The following is a 15924-nucleotide window of genomic DNA, read 5'->3' on the forward strand; positions in this document are numbered from 1 at the left end:
GCTCAGCTAACTGAGATCTGTGAAATGAAGTAGCAGTTTTGCAAATATAATTAAAAAAAAATAGAAACAGCGCTCTGGTCAGGTTCACTTAATCAGTATTCCAAGCAGCACATAACATAAATTCGCTCAGAAGTTAAAGGTCAAACAGAAGGTCCCTAACAAAACCAACTCGCAGCTTTGCAGTTACCCACTGCTGCCTTGTTTCCATAAAGATTGAGTGGCTAGGAGAGCTTCAGCATTGCCAGTCTTAGCCACGTGCTCGTGTTGCATATGCTGTATTTGGATTACTTTTAAAAATATCCATAGAATATTCAGCTGGTTCTGCTATTAATAGCTCAGGTTCAAAATATTTTAATAACTTCAGTGTGCTTTAAAGGTAGCAACATCTACGAAGGGAAAAAAGAAAACTGATTTTCTTGAAGTTATAAACACATTAATGTGTACTTCCATCTTAAGATGGATCACGTGCTGTGTTTGGATCTGTAATTTGGAGAGTGTTGTGTCACAGTGGTAAGTGTCATCAGTGACAAAATCTTTTCCACGTAGTGAATGTGATCCACTGTGTGTAAGTTCAGCAGGCACTGTTAGCTGGATCTGCTCTTCCAGCCTTGTGTTTTAAGGCTGTGTATGTCAGTGATTTGCTGAAGCCTTCCTTGCCAGTCACTGCGAAATTATCCTGCTGCCAGTGGCAGCCTTGTATTAGAAGCTGTCAGATGTGATGGGAAAATAAGGTTTTATTTGTTTATGTGCTCAAAGTATTCATCAGATTTACTATTTAAACTCTGCGCGGTTTTTGTTTGCTTGTTTGTTTGTTTAAGTACAATTCTTGCTTTAATCAATTGCACTTGTTCAAAACATGGGCACTCTGGAAGGAAGGGAAAGTTGTTATTTCCAAGGCCTGTCTGTATTTTTAGAGAAACTTCTATTTCAGGGTTGACCTTTGCTGTGAGGTTGTGTTTTTTGTGAATTGTGTCATGGTTTTAAGATTTTTGTTATTGGTATTACACATCATAACATCATGTCATGCATTGGGAGTTAAGGAGTTAATGCTCCAGCTTTGTGGATCACCAATAGTTTTGGGTATACCTGTCTCAGAAGAGAAGAAGAACTGTACCCCAGAGGAATTTGCGTTCTTCGTTGAGAAGGAAAGTCTCCTGTCTGAACAGCACATGCTCCAAATTGAACAAGATACCTTCTGAACCAAGCAAGACACCCTCCAATCCAACTTAGACACTCTCCAATGCTATTTGGATACTCCAGTATGAGCGAGACACCCTCCAGTCCAATTTAGATCGTCTCCAATCCGAATGGCACAACTTCCACTCCGAGTGAGACACCTTCTGGTCCAAGAGAGACTCCTTTCAATCCAAACTCGACAGCCATCAGTCTCAACAAGACACCCTCCAGTCTGAATGGGACTGCCTCCGAACTGAGCAAGATGTCTTTCAGTCCAAACGAGACATCCTTCAATCTGAGAGAGATGCCCTCCAGTCTCAACAGGACACCCTCTGGTCTGAGCAAGATGCCTTCCAGTCCGAGTGAGATGTTCTCTGATCCGAAGGACATGCTCTCTGGTGTGAGATATTCTCCAGTCCAGGAGAGACATCCTCCAGTCCGAACGGGACTCCTTCCGAACTGAGCGAGACGCCTTCCAGTTCACCATATTCAGTTTCCAAACCGAATGATCCCATGTTTAGCCTTGTCTAGTCATGCTCATAGCTGAACAAGACAGACTCTGAGCCAAATCTGGAGAGAAAAGGCATTGAAACTGACCAACCTGATCAAGTACAGGAGGCACCAGAATTGATGTCAGTAGCCCCTGAAAGAGGATGGAAAATGGAAAGAATCTCAACTCCCTTAGAAAGAGGAGGAGGAGAAAGTAGAGAAAGCTGACACTATAAGAGAAGGGGAAGGTGATCCAGAGGAGTGGCTCCGAGATCCAAGGTATCCAGAGGGAGGGCTGAGATCCCCAGTAAGATCACCCATACCTAGGAGGGTAACAAGTCCTTAAAGAGTAGGAGATGAGGAAAACGTTATCACCATTGCTACTTGATCTCTGAAAATGAATAAAATTCTACTTTTCACGCCACCCAAATGAACCTACTGTCACCTGGTTACTTAAGTTTTGTACTGAGAAGAGCCCTTCCCTGGTGAGGTCTCATGCACAGACTTTCCTGACCAGAAGGCAGGAAGTGCAGGCCTGCTTGCTCAGCAGCATCTGCAGATGCTGCGTGGGCCACTACCTGAGCTGGTAGTGGGGCAGCATCCTTGTGCTGCAGTGCTCTGAATGCTGCATTGAAGGAGGCAGAAAGTGAATTTTGGTCTGCTTGTTTTTGGATGCTTACACGAAGTCCTGAAGTAGTGGGCTGTGAACAGGGAGGTTGTGGAGGTGTTTTCCAGCTGTTTGGAGATCATGTAATCCGATAGAGTTAAATTGGTAACTGTTAAGGACTGTCTTTGTCTGCAGGGAAGCTTGAAAGTGTGGCACTCCTTTGCTTTAGAAGTGCAGCTGCCTGTGTTCTGTTAACAAGCAGTGAGTAGCTAAGGTGGGTGGGAAGCAAGCGATGAGTAGGTGAGAAACTGCTGGTTTAGCTGCACTTGCAGTGGGGGAACAGGAGAAAATAAACCTCAGCAGTGAGAGAGCTCAGGGGAAGCTGACAGCACAGCATTGTGATGGTTTTTACAGCTGTGGAGGAGAGAGCAAGCAGAGGGGTTGGCTAGCTTCTGTTTTAATATTTACTCCTAAGAGCTGATGAGGAAAGCTAATGTCTGTCCTGCCCTACGCGAATGTGGCCAGCTGTGTTGCTGAGGTCAAAATCAGCAGCGGGATAGCTGCTTGAGAAGAAGACTGCTTTGCAGGAGCAAAGAAGGAAGTCTGTCAAAGCTGCTATGCAGTTCTGGACAAAAATGCTAGTTTGCAGTGTGCACTGTATAATCTTTACACTGTTGCATGTTGTAATCAAAAGAGTTCGATTTCTTAAATAAGGTAGCAACCAAGACTTGCCTGGTTTAAGAAATAATAATTCCACAATGTCTTTGGGCCATGCAAAGCACTCTGAGTGAAATACTACTCTGCATGTACAGAAATGCGCTTGCTGCATCGCTTCATGGCCCAGTTCCTTCCTTGTCCCCACACCCCACTGCTCTTGCATTCAGTGTCACAGCATATGACGTTGCCAGGGCTGTGTGCCCTTCGCTGCTCAGACCTCCCAATGCCCAGGAGCAAACCTGGCCGTGCTATGCAGGTCTTCAGATGAAACTACGGAGGGAAAAGGGAAAAGCAGGAGAGTGTCTTGGGCAGCCTCTGTTACATCTTCCTTGCCCCGTGCCATTGTTCAGATGAGCTGTGAGTTCTTTATCCCTGTATTCAACATGAGGCGTATTGCAGGAACACGAGCTCGGTCTTGGGCCTTCCCGAAGCTGTCGCCGCTTCCAGTGTGCTGTTACAGCTCTGAGCAGCAGTGGAGCAGATTGTAGTATACAGTGAACTGAGGATGTGGAAAGAAGGCAAGATTAGTTTCACTGTGTCAAAACAAGCTATATTAAAGACTGTCTTATTTAACCTTGTTTTAGACCACTAAAAATCTTTATAAAGCTTTGTCATGGTTTTGTGATTTTTTTTTTTTGGTACTGGTATTCCACATCATAACATCATGTAGTGCATTTAGAGTTAAAGAGTTAATGCTCCAGCTCCGTGGATCATCGATAGTTCCAGGTATACCTGTCTCAGAAGAGAAGAAGAACTACATTCCCCAGAGGACTTTGCGTTCTTAACGTGTTTACGCTCAGAGGGAAAGATAAAAACTGTCTGCAGTCACGGGACACTCTCTTTCCTTTGGGATCGACTCAGCAGTGGGTGCTCGCTGCCGTCCGCCTTCAGCGTTAGCGTAAGGCCTTCGGTTTATCGGACACTCTCTCTTGCTCATTTTATTTGATTTATTAGCTTCAATTCCAATTATATTGTGTTATATTGTGCTATTTTGCTTTCCGATATCTGTTTAGTAAATTAGCTTTCCTCCTCAGATCGTTGCTGCTGTTTTGTTTCTAGACCCATCTCCCTTTTCCCTTTCCCCCTTCCCCTTTCCTGGGGTGTGGGTCCGTGGGTCCCCCGCACCAATCGTCACAGAGCTGGGCCGAACCTGCCCGTAAACCGTTGACATTTTTGGCGCCCAACGTGGGGCAAAACCAGCTGCCTTAGCCAGGCAGAGACATACTTCTAGAGTGAATCTCTGTCTCTTGTTAGCAGGCTTATCTGTAGTGCAAAACACAACCTTGAAGTCCAGGCGTACTGCCAGTTGTTCTGGGATATTTGTAAACTTTTTGGGTGCTGATAGCTTGTTTTAGTAAAGAAAAAAATAATGCTTTCTCTTTTTAAACTGTTCTTTAAAGGGTCTGCATTTCATCGTTTTTTCCCTTGTAATGCTCAAAATATACTGTGACTTAATTAAATTTGGCAGTCTGATCCATGGAGCCTGGTGTCTACGATAAACTAAAAACACTGGTGGACATACCGACCTGGCTTTTGTGTACGATGTGGCATTCAGTTCCAGAAGGAGCAACTCCAGATGGAGTTGCTAATTCTACAGAACATGCGATTTTTAAACCGTCTCCTGGTCTCTCCCTTGAATTCATTATGCATTTTTTGAATGCTCATCTAATAATCGTGGTGTCAGTCTCCCTGAATGTACTCCTCATCATTTTACTTAGTATCTGTATTCATTATATTTTGAGAAAGCCTTCCCTAGAGTCAGAGAATACTGACTGGCAGGGAGTTTGGAGGGACTTAAGAGAGACTTAGAGAAATGGGCATCATCAGTGTCATGGAACTTTTCTCCTGAACACCTGCAAGATCCTGAGAACTTAAGCAGATATCTGAGACAGGGATGTTGCGGCTCAGACAGATCTGAGGAGGCCCAAATTATTTGGGGTCTGGCTTATGCTTACCGGGCCTTATTCAATACAATCCCAGAGAGGCATAGAGTTTTTGAAATAGAACAAGAGAGTCTCCGAGCCGAAAGGAACAGTCTCCAGATCCAGAGGGACAGTCTTTTAGCTGACAATCAGACTCTCCAGTCCAATTTAGAAAGCCTCCAGTCTGGGTGAGACAACTTCCAGTTCGAGAGAGATGCCCTCCGGTCTCAACAAGATGCCCTCCAATCCAACATGGACGCCCTCCAGTCTAAGCGAGATGCCCTCCAATCTGAGCGAGACACCCTCAAAACTGAGCAGGATGCCTATCAATTTGCAGTACTCCATTTCCAAAATGAACTGATCTGTTTTTGGGCTCAACAAGTCAGGCTCCAAGGTGAACTAAATTTCATCATAGCTGAACGAGACGGACTCCGAGCTGAGCTAGAGAGAATGATCATTAAAACTAACCAACCTGATCAACCACAGGTGACACCAGAATCGATGTCAATTGCCCCTGTAAGAGGACAGAAAATGAAAAGAGTCTCTACTCCCTTAGAAGATAAAAAAAGAGGAGGAGCAGAAAGTGGAAGAAGCAGACGCTGAAAGAGAAGAGGAGAAAGTAGAGGAATTCAAACACTGTGAGAGAAGAGGAGAGAAGAAGTCCAGAGGAGTGGTTCAAAACTCTAGGATTTCCAGTAGGAGGGCTGAGACCCTCAGCAAGATCACAGTCACCAATGCCTAGGAGGGTAAGGGGTCCTGATAGAGTGGAAGGAGAGAGAGAGATTGTTACCAGTGTTACTCGACCTCTGAAAATGAATGAAATTCGAAGTTTGAGAAAAGACTTTACACGCCACTCAAATGAACCTATTGTCACCTGGGTTACTACGCTGTTGGGACAATGGGGCCAACGGTGTGTGGCTAGATGGTAACAAAGCTCGACAATTGGGTAGCATTGCCAGGGACTCTGCCATTGATAGAGGCATTAGTACATGCCACAATAGACCCTTCACTCTCTGGAAGCGGATGCTGATAGCCATGAAAGAGGAATACCCCTTCAGAGATGATCTGATGCCTGAGAAAAAGAAATGGTCTGATATGGAAAAAGGCATCCATTATTTGAGAGAAGATGCTGTGGTGGAAATGTTACATGACCCTGAATTCATTCATGACGAACCAAACCAAGAGCATGACCCTGAGAGAATCAGGTATACACCAAATGTGTGACATATATTCACGAGGACTGCACCAGACAGGTATGCCAGTACATTAGCAGCAATAGATGGCAGAGGGGAAAGAAGACCCCTTATAAATGACCTGATTAACAAACTTCAAGACATTGAGTTACATTTAACCCCTATACAAGCTTATGTATCAGCCTTTGTAAAGGTAAATGAAAGACTGGACAGAATGGAGAACAGTATAAGGGACAAACTGTTCAACATGCTGAATTCTGATGAAACTAATAGATCTGCTGGAAATCGGGATTCCCAAAACACCAACGTCTCAGCTATCAAAAGAGGACGTTCTCCTTCTCGAGCAAGTGCCAGCAGTAAGACTATGTCACATATTGCCTTCTTACAAGACCATGGAGAAGATATGAAGGAGTGGCATAAAAAGCCCACTTCTGCACTTCAAGCACGGGTAGAAGAGTTACAAGATAGATCGACCACCAGGGTGAACTCCTCCAAGAAGGTGACTGCTCCAGTGACCGATGGACATGGCAGTAGCCATCAAGACAACAGAGGTAACACATAGAGGGGCCCTGCCCCCAGCCGGTGGGGGGGAAGGGATAATAGAGTGTATTGGACTGTGTTGATTCAATGGCCTGGCACATCAGAACCACAAAAATATAAGGCACTGGTGGACACTGGTGCACAGTGCACTCTAATGCCCTCAAGTCACCAAGGGACAGAATTAATCTATATTTCTGGGTGACTGGGGGGTTCCCAAGAGTTGACCGTGCTGGAGGCTGAAATAAGCCTCACTGGTCAAGACTGGCAAAAACACCCTATTGTGACTGGCCCAGGGGTTCCATGTATATTTGGTATTGATTACCTTAAAAGGGGGTATTTTAAGGATCCCAAGGGGTATTGATGGGCTTTTGGAATAGCTGCTGTGGACACAGATAACATTAAGCAAGTCACAAGTCCATGGGACCAGATGGGATCCACCCAAGGGTGCTGAGGGAGATGGCAGAGGTGATTTCCAAGCTGCTTTCTACCATCTATCGGCATTCCTGGTTATCTGGAGAGGTCCCACAAGATTGGAGGCTTGCCGATGTGACTCCCATCTACAAGAAAGGCCGTAAGGAAGACCCGGGGAACTACAGGCCTGTCAGCCTGACCTCGGTATCAGGGAAAGTTATGGAGCAGATGATCTTGAGGGAAATCACACGACACGTGCATGGCAATAAAGGGATCAGACCCAGCCAGCATGGGTTCACCAAGGGCAGGTTGTGCTTGTCCAACCTCATCTCCTTCTATGACTGGGTGACCAGACAGGTAGATGAGGGAAAGGCTGTTGATGTAGTCTACCTGGACTTCAGCAAGGCCTTTGACACAGTCTCCCACAGTATTCTCCTGGGGAAACTGGCAGCCCGTGGTGTGGACAGGTTCACTCTTCTCTGGGTGGAGAACTGGCTGGAGGGCCGTGCCCAGAGGGTAGTGGTTAATGGAGTTAAGTCCAGCTGGCGTCCTGTTACGAGTGGTGTCCCCCAAGGGTCAGTTTTGGGGCCCATCTCGTTTAATATCTTTATTGATGACCTAGATGAGGGGATTGAGTGTACCCTCAGTAAGTTTGCAGATGACACCAAGTTGGGAGGATGTGTCAAACTGCCTGAGGGTAGGGAGGCCCTTCAGAGGGATTTGGATAGGCTGAACAGCTGGGCTGAGCTCAATGGGATGAGGTTCAATAAGACCAAGTGCCGGGTCCTGCACTTTGGCCACAATAACCCCATGCAATGCTATAGGCTTGGGGCAGAATGGCTTGAAGAATGTAGAGAGGAAAAGGACCTGGGGGTGTTGGTTGATGCTCAGCTCAACATGAGCCGGCAGTGTGCCCAGGTGGCCAAGAAGGCCAACAGCATCCTGGCCTGTATTAGAAATAGTGCAGCCAGCAGGAGCAGGGAGGTGATCATCCCCCTGTACTCAGCTCTGGTACGGCCGCACCTCGAGTACTGTGTTCAGTTTTGGGCCCCTCACTACAAGAAGGACATTGAGGCCCTGGAGCGTGTTCAGAGAAGGGCAACAAAACTGGTGAGGGGTCTGGAGCACAAGTCTTATGAGGAGCGGCTGAGGGAGCTGGGATTGTTCAGTCTGGAGAAGAGGAGGCTCAGAGGAGACCTTATTGCACTCTACCACTTCCTGAAGGGGGGTTGTGGTGAGGAGGGGGTGGGCCTCTTCTCCCTGATAAGTAATGACAGGACGAGAGGGAATGGCCACAAGTTGCGCCGGGGAAGATTTAGATTAGACCTGAGGAAGCATTTCTTTTCTGAAAGAGTGGTCAGGCACTGGAATGGCCTGCCTAGGGAGGTGGGTGAGGCACCGTCCCTAGCGCTGTTCAAGAAGCGTTTAGATGAGGTGCTAAGGGATTTGATTTAGTAGTTTAGTGGGTAGGGATGGTGATAGGAGGGTGGTTGGACTAGATGATCTTGTAGGTCCTTTCCAACCTAATGTATCTATGAATAAGCAGCTGTCTGCTTTGCCTGGCCTGTCAGAAGATCTGTCTGTTGTGGGATTGCTAAAAGTGGAGGAGCAACAGGTACTGATTGCTACAAAAACAGTGCACAGACGGCAGTACCGCACCAACAGGGATTCCTTGCTCCCCATTTGTAACTTCATCAGCTAGAGAGCCAGGGAGTGATCAGAAAAGCTCACTCACCATTTAACAGCCCCATATGGCCGGTGCGTAAAGCCAGTGGAGAATGGAGGCTGACGGTAGATTACCGTGGCCTGAATGAAGTCACACCCCCACTGAGTGCTGCTGTGCCAGATATGTTGGAGCTGCAGTATGAACTGGAGTCAAAAGCAGCCAAGTGGTTTGCCACCATTGACATTGCCAATGCCTTCTTTTCAATTCCTCTGGCCACAGAATGCAGGCTGGGGTTTGCTTTCACCTGGAGGGGCGTCCAGTACACCTGGAACCGTTTGCCCCAGGGGTGGAAGCACAGCCCAACCATTTGTCATGGGTTGGTCCAAACTGCACTGGAACAGGGCGGTGCTCCTGAGCATCTGCGGTACGTTGATGACATTGTTGTATGGGGCGCAGTACAGCAGAGGAAGTCTTTGAGAAAGGAGAGCTGATTATCCAAATTCTCCTGCAAGCCGGCTTCGCTGTTAAGCGAAACAAAGTGAAAGGGCCTGCACAGGAAAAACAGTTTCTAAGTATTAAGTGGCAAGATGGATGTCGTCACATCCCAGCAGATGCGACTAACAAAATCACTGCCACGTCTCCACCCACCAGTAAGACAGATACTCAGGCTTTTCTGGGTGTAGTGGGCTTTTGGAGAATGCATATTCCAAACTACAGTCTCACTGTGAGCCCTCTCTGTCGGGTGACGCGGAAGAAGAATGATTTTGTGTGGGGCCCTGAGCAACAGCAGTCTTTTGAGCAAATTAAGCAGGAGATAGCCCGTTCTGTGGCCCTGGGGCCACTGAGGACGGGACAGGATGTAAAGAACATCCTCTATACTGCTGCTGGAAAGGAAGGTCCCACTTGGAGTTTGTGGCAAAGAGCTCCTGGAGAGACCCGAGGCCGACCCCTTGGATTCTGGAGTCGGGCGTACAGGGGGTCTGAGGAGCGCTACACTCCAACTGAGAAGGAGATCTTAGCCGCGTACGAGGGGGTTCGAGCTGCTTCCGAAGTAATCGGTACTGAAACGCAGCTCCTCCTGGCACCTCGACTGCCAGTGCTGAACTGGATGTTCAAAGGGACAGCTCCCTCTACCCATCATGCTACTGATGCCACTTGGAGTAAATGGACTGCACTGATTATACAGCGAGCTCGAATGGGGAACCTCAACCGTCCAGGAATCCTGGAGGTGATCACGGACTGGCCTGAAGGTAAAAAGTTTGGAACAACACCAGCAGAGGAGGTGTCACGTGCTAAAGAAGCCCCACCATATAATGAACTACCAGACAACGAAAAGAGATATGCCCTGTTCACAGATGGATCCTGTCACATTGTGGGTAAGCACCGCAGATGGAAATCTGCTGTGTGGAGCCCCACACGACGAGTTGCAGAGGCCACTGAAGGAGAAGGAGAATCAAGTCAATTTGCAGAGGTAAAGGCTGTCCAGCTGGCCTTAGATATTGCTGAACGAGTGAGGTGGCCAGTGCTTTATCTTTATACTGACTCATGGATGGTGGCAAATGCTTTATGGGGGTGGTTACAGCAATGGGAACAAAATGGCTGGCAACGGATGAGTAAACCTACTTGGGCTGCTGAACTGTGGAGAAGCATTGCTGCCCAAATAAAGAATACGGTTGTAAATGTGAGCTATGTAGATGCTCATGTTTCTAAGAGCCAGGCAACTGAGGAACAACAAAATAACCATCAGGTAGATCGAGCTGCCAAAGTTAAGATGGCTCAAGTAGACTTGGACTAGCAACATAAGAGTGAATTATTTTTGACTCGGTGGGCCCATGTCTCAGGCCATCAAGGAGGAGATGCAGCATATAAGTGGGCTAGAGACCGAGGGGTGGACTTAACTATGGACTCTATTGCACAGGTTATCCATGACTGTGATACGTGTGCCACAATTAAACAAGCCAAGAGGATGAAACCTGTTTGGGGGGAAGAGCAATGGCAAAAGTATAAATATGGGGAGGCGTGGCAGGTTGATTATATCACCTTGCCACGACAGTGGCAAGTATTATGTGCTTACCATGGTGTAAGCAACCACTGGGTGGCTTGAAACATGTGCAGTACCCCACGCTACCGCCCAAAACACCATCTTAGGGCTCGAGAAACAAGTCCTGTGGAGACACGGCACTCCAGAAAGAATTGAGTCAGATAATGGGACTCGTTTCAGAAATTCTCTTGTAAATACTTGGGCCAAAGATCATGGCATCGAGTGGTTTTATCATATCCCCTATCACGCACCAGCTTCTGGTAAAATTGAAAGATACAGTGGGTTGTTAAAAACAATGTTGAAAGCAATGGATAGCAGAACGTGTAAGCACTGGGAGAAGCATTTGTCAGAAGCCACCTGGTTGATCAACACTCAAGGATCCATCAATCGCGATGGTCCTGCCCAATCCAGCTCTCTATCTACTGTAGAGGGAGATAAGTTCCCTGTAGTACAAGTAAAAAACATGCTGGGAAAAGCAGTTTGGGTCCTTCCAGCTTCTAGGAAGTGCAAACCTGTCTTTCTCAGGGAACTGTCTTTTCTCAGGGACCTGGGTCCACTTGGTGGGTGATGCAGAAGAATGGGGATGTTCAGTGCGTACCACAAGGGAATTTGATATTGGGGGAGTGTAGTCAGTAATTCCATGTATATACATATATATGTTGTGTGTGTGTATTTAATGCACGTTAATCATTGTTCCTCTGTATATATATCAAGCATGATGTAGTGATGTGTAATAAGGGGTGGAATGTCATGGTTTTATGATTTTTGGTACTGGTATTCCACATCATAACATCATGTAGTGCATTTGGAGTTAAAGAGTTAATGCTCCAGCTCCGTGGATCAGCAATAGTTCCAGGTATACCTGTCTCAGAAGAGAAGAACTCCATTCCCCAGAGGACTGTGCGATGCTTTGCATTTTTACATATTTCCGTTCAGGGAGAAAGATAAAAACTGTCTGCAGTCACGGGACGCTCTCTTTCCTTTGGGATCCACTCAGCAGTGGGTGCTCGCTGCCGTCCGCCTTCAGCGTTAGCGTAAGGCCTTCGGTTTATCGGACACTCTCTCTTGCTCATTTTCTTTGATTTATTAGCTTCAATTCCAATTATATTGTATTATATTGTGTTATTTTGCTTTCCAATATCTTATTTAGTAAATTAGCTTTCCACTTCAGATTGTTGCTGCTGTCTTGTTCCTAGGCCCATCTCCCTTTTCCCTTTCCCCCGCACCAATTGTCACGGAACCGGGCCGAGCCAGCACTTAAACCATTGACAGGCTTTTGCATACAACAAAGAATACAGGACCCTACTCTTGAATAATTCTTTAGCTCTCTGATAGAAGATTCAAAGGAGGTTGATTTGTTCTGGAAAGACGTTTGCAAGCAAAGAACAGTAACTAAGTGGTGACTTGGTATTGTCAATTGGTCAGATTGTGAAAATCCTTAAATTGTTAAGAAAAAAGTTGTACAGAAGGAGTGTCTTCCAGTGCTCTGAATGCTGTTGCAGTGTGTTCTTCAAAACAAAACAAATTGAAACTTCAGTTATGTGGGAGGTAAATGACACTATTGATTTTGTTTTGGTTTGGTTGCTTCCAGCACCTCCCACATCAAACACGCTGATGTTGCAGGGATTATTTTGGAGAACAATACATCAGATTTTTCAAATGCTCTCTGCATGTCTGTATGTATTTTACAGATACAAGCTGGCGATCAGAGGCAACTTTTCAGTTTACGGTCGAACGCTTCAACAGGTTGAGTGAGTCAGTTCTCAGCCCTCCCTGCTTTGTGCGGAATTTGCCATGGAAGATCATGGTCATGCCACGACTCTACCCGGACAGACCTCACCAAAAAAGTGTAGGATTCTTCCTCCAGTGCAATGCTGAATCTGATTCCACGTAAGACGCCTTTCATTATTACTGAACTCTTCATTTGATACTATTTAAACTGTATTGCAAAAAGTGCAGACATCTGGAAAAAATATTTTACTCAACTTTCTTTGAAAGTTCTCCTGTAAGGTTTTTAAGTTTTCTTTTCATCCTGACCCATCAAAATCCTGAAACATAGGAGTGATCCTCCCTCTAGGCAGCACAGCATAGAAGTATTCCTCTCTTTCAGTAAGTTTGTGGTAGAATTTAGGTATGTTTCAATTTGAGTGTTGAAGGAAGGTCTTTGACTGGCAGTTCCATTAGCATGTAAGGTTCTGGGTTCATTTCAAACTGAAGAGCTACTGGAGCTTTAACAGCCGTGCTGAACCATAGGTCCTGCCCAGTGAGGAGCAGATACAGGTCATTCTGTGCAGCCGAGGCAGAGCAGTGCATTGATATAGCCCTTGAACTGAGTTAATGGCTCAACAGCTGTAATAAGGACTTGGACATCTTCTCAGATTCTTGTATGCAAAACAAATTTGACCATATTTGACCCTTGGTAAATAATACAGTAAGTTAGAAAGATAAATATAAGTTTCTGGAGAATGACTGCGCTCTATCCAGTTAAGGAGTAGGTGCCTCCCAGGTATTTCTTCCAGTATGGTAACTTCATTCTTGCATCAAATCTTAGACAACTTGCAATTCACTCTGAATAATAGTTGCTCTTTGTCATTTTTGTAACCTAAAAGGTGAATGTTCAGTGCGAAAGGTAAGGAAAAAAGATGTGTCACCAGTTCCAGTGAGAAGTGGTTCGCACATAGTCACAGAAAAAAGAATAATGTCATCTTCAAAAGTATTGAACAAGGTGCTAAGAAAACAGTAGTGCTACTGCATGAGATGGTGACAAGGCTGTGTCTGAACTGACATTCATTCTGATTGTTTTACACGAGTCATAAATTTGAGCAGGGTCATAAATGCTGCTGAGAAAATCTGGGGCATTGGGGAATTTATCTGATGGGAGGGAAGGCAGAGGAACCTCCTCTTTTCCTTAGAGACTGAGTTATCCCAGTCTGGAGACATCAAGACCCCTTTCAGCTGGCGTACACATTGGCATCAAAGTAGATTAGAAGTAGCTCCTTAAACCACTGTTACCTGTGATTCAACAGCAGTCATTTCTTAATAATATTGCTCAAGGAGAACCTCTGGTCCAGCTGAATTCAGATTTCATAATGTGGCTTCAGAAGGCCCCAGTGATTCATACCCTCATATGATTAATCAAACCTTAACATCAGATAAGAAAAAATAAAAGAAAAACCTGTGTATAAAAGTACGGTACCAAAAAACCCTGACAAGAATATTTTTGATGACTATAAAAAGCTGCTTTTTAAATGATTTCACATGTTTCTTCTGTATTTGTAGGTCATGGTCTTGTCATGCACAAGCAGTTCTCAAGATAATAAACTACAAAGATGATGAAAAATCATTCAGTCGTCGTATTAGTCACTTGTTCTTTCATAAGGAAAATGACTGGGGCTTTTCCAACTTTATGGCCTGGAGTGTAAGTAATTGGACTTTTATTAATCTGTTACTTGATAGGAGCAGTTTTGAACTTACCCTTCTGGAGCCTGAAATACCTGTGGAAATGTATTTTAAGCTGCTTTTTGGTCATTGCTGAAGATGTATTTCAGTTTCTTCTGAATTCTTGCCTTTATTGTAGATTGATTTTATTTTGACTTGAATATTCCACTTGATCAATTGAAGCCTGTTGATTAAGCCTTCCTCCTCCAGCCTCAGGAGGAGTTGCAGTTGCAGGCTTTCATTCTTCTGGGTGACTCTGATCACCCTGACATCTGCTAGAAAAGTAGCACAGTGAGCTGTAGGCAATCCAGGAGGCTTCCTAAATGCACTGAGGATAATTTCTTGAGCCAAGTTCCACTGGGGGAATGCAGTACCTGTTGCTCACTGATAGAAATGAATTGTTTGGTGACATCAGGATTGGAGGCTGCCTCAGCTGTAGTGACGGTGCAGTGGTGGAGCTCACACTCCTGAGGGATATGGTTCAGACAGTACTATATTTTAAGAAAGCTGACTCCCAGCTCTTCAGGGAATTAGTTAACAAAGGCCCCTGGGAAACTGTCCTTAAGGATGAGGGAGCTGAGCTTCAGGATCTTAGAGGAAGCTTTCCTTAGTATACAAGAGCTCTCTATCCTTTGTGTAGGATGTCTGGAAAGGTAGGCAAGAGATGAGCATGGCTGAACTGGGACCTGCTGGTCAGACTGGAGAGCAAGAGGCAAAAATGCATAGGCAATAGAAGCAAGGGCAGCTTCCCTGGGAAGAATATGGGGATGCTGCTAGCCTGTGTAGGGATGAGGGGAGGAAGGCCAAAGCCCAACTGGAACTGGGCTTGGCAAGGAGGGCAAAGAACAAGAAAGGCTTCTACAAATGCATCAACCAGAAAAGGAAAGTCCGAGAAGGTACATTCTCCCTAGTGAGCATGTAGACAGGTTGATAGCAGCAGACAAGAAGGCTGAGGTACTCAACGACTTTGCCTCTGTTTACCTCTCTTCATAAACCCCTCAGTGGGTTGGAGCATGGGTATTAGTGGAGTACTGTACCTCCCACTGTAAGCATTGATCAGATCCGCAACCACCAAAGGAACCTGAACATTCTTAAGTCTATGGGTCCCAGTGACATGCATCTGCCAAGCCACTCAGTGATGTTTGAAAACCCTCATGGCAGTGAAGTGAAATCACTGGTGACTAGAAAAAAGGTAGTCTTGTGTGGCCTCACCTCTGTGCTGGGGGAAGATCATGGAGCAGGTCCTCCTACAGGGCTACGTACTAAGGCAGATGGAAGAGAGATAGTATAATAGATAATATCTATAATAGATAACCAGCTGACCTGATGGCCTTCTTTGATGGTGTAGCTGCACCCAATGGACATGGGATGAGCCATTGATATCATCTGTCTGGACTTCATTAAGGCCTTCCACACTGTCCCCTGCAACATCCTTTTTTCCACATTGGGAAGATATGGATTTGATGGGTGGACTGTTTGATAGACATGGAACTGGTTGCAAAATTGTACCTGGAGAGTGACAATTAATGGCTGAATATCTGGCTGGAGTTCAGGCTGGGACAGGCTGTTTAGCAGGGTCTGTTGTGATAGGTTCATAGGTTCATTAGGTTGGAAAGGACCTACAAGATCATCTAGTCCAACCATCCTCCTATCACTATCCCTACCCACTGAACTACTAAATCAAATCCCTTAGCACCTCATCTAAACGCTTCTTGAACAGCGCT

General features: G+C 45.6%; 2 protein-coding genes across 3 annotated transcripts in view; both read left to right on the plus strand.

The window, feature by feature from the left end:
- The window catches only part of CARHSP1 (calcium regulated heat stable protein 1), a 172678-nt gene that overhangs the window by 63258 nt on the left and 93496 nt on the right, over nucleotides 1-15924 (plus strand). The gene's annotated exons all lie outside the window — the stretch shown is intronic.
- USP7 (ubiquitin specific peptidase 7) overlaps nucleotides 1-15924 on the plus strand; it is a 71680-nt gene that overhangs the window by 24402 nt on the left and 31354 nt on the right. For both annotated transcript variants that reach the window (XM_065732314.1, XM_065732315.1), the window contains exons 3-4: nucleotides 12454-12652; nucleotides 14042-14180. In XM_065732314.1, the coding sequence (XP_065588386.1) occupies nucleotides 12454-12652; nucleotides 14042-14180 (338 nt within the window). The remainder of the gene's footprint in view (nucleotides 1-12453; nucleotides 12653-14041; nucleotides 14181-15924) is intronic.

Source organism: Cyrtonyx montezumae, unplaced genomic scaffold, assembly GCF_038088225.1.
Source record: "Cyrtonyx montezumae isolate F1298 unplaced genomic scaffold, pur_monq_1.0 scaffold_16, whole genome shotgun sequence".
NCBI classification, from domain to species: Eukaryota; Metazoa; Chordata; class Aves; order Galliformes; family Odontophoridae; genus Cyrtonyx; species Cyrtonyx montezumae.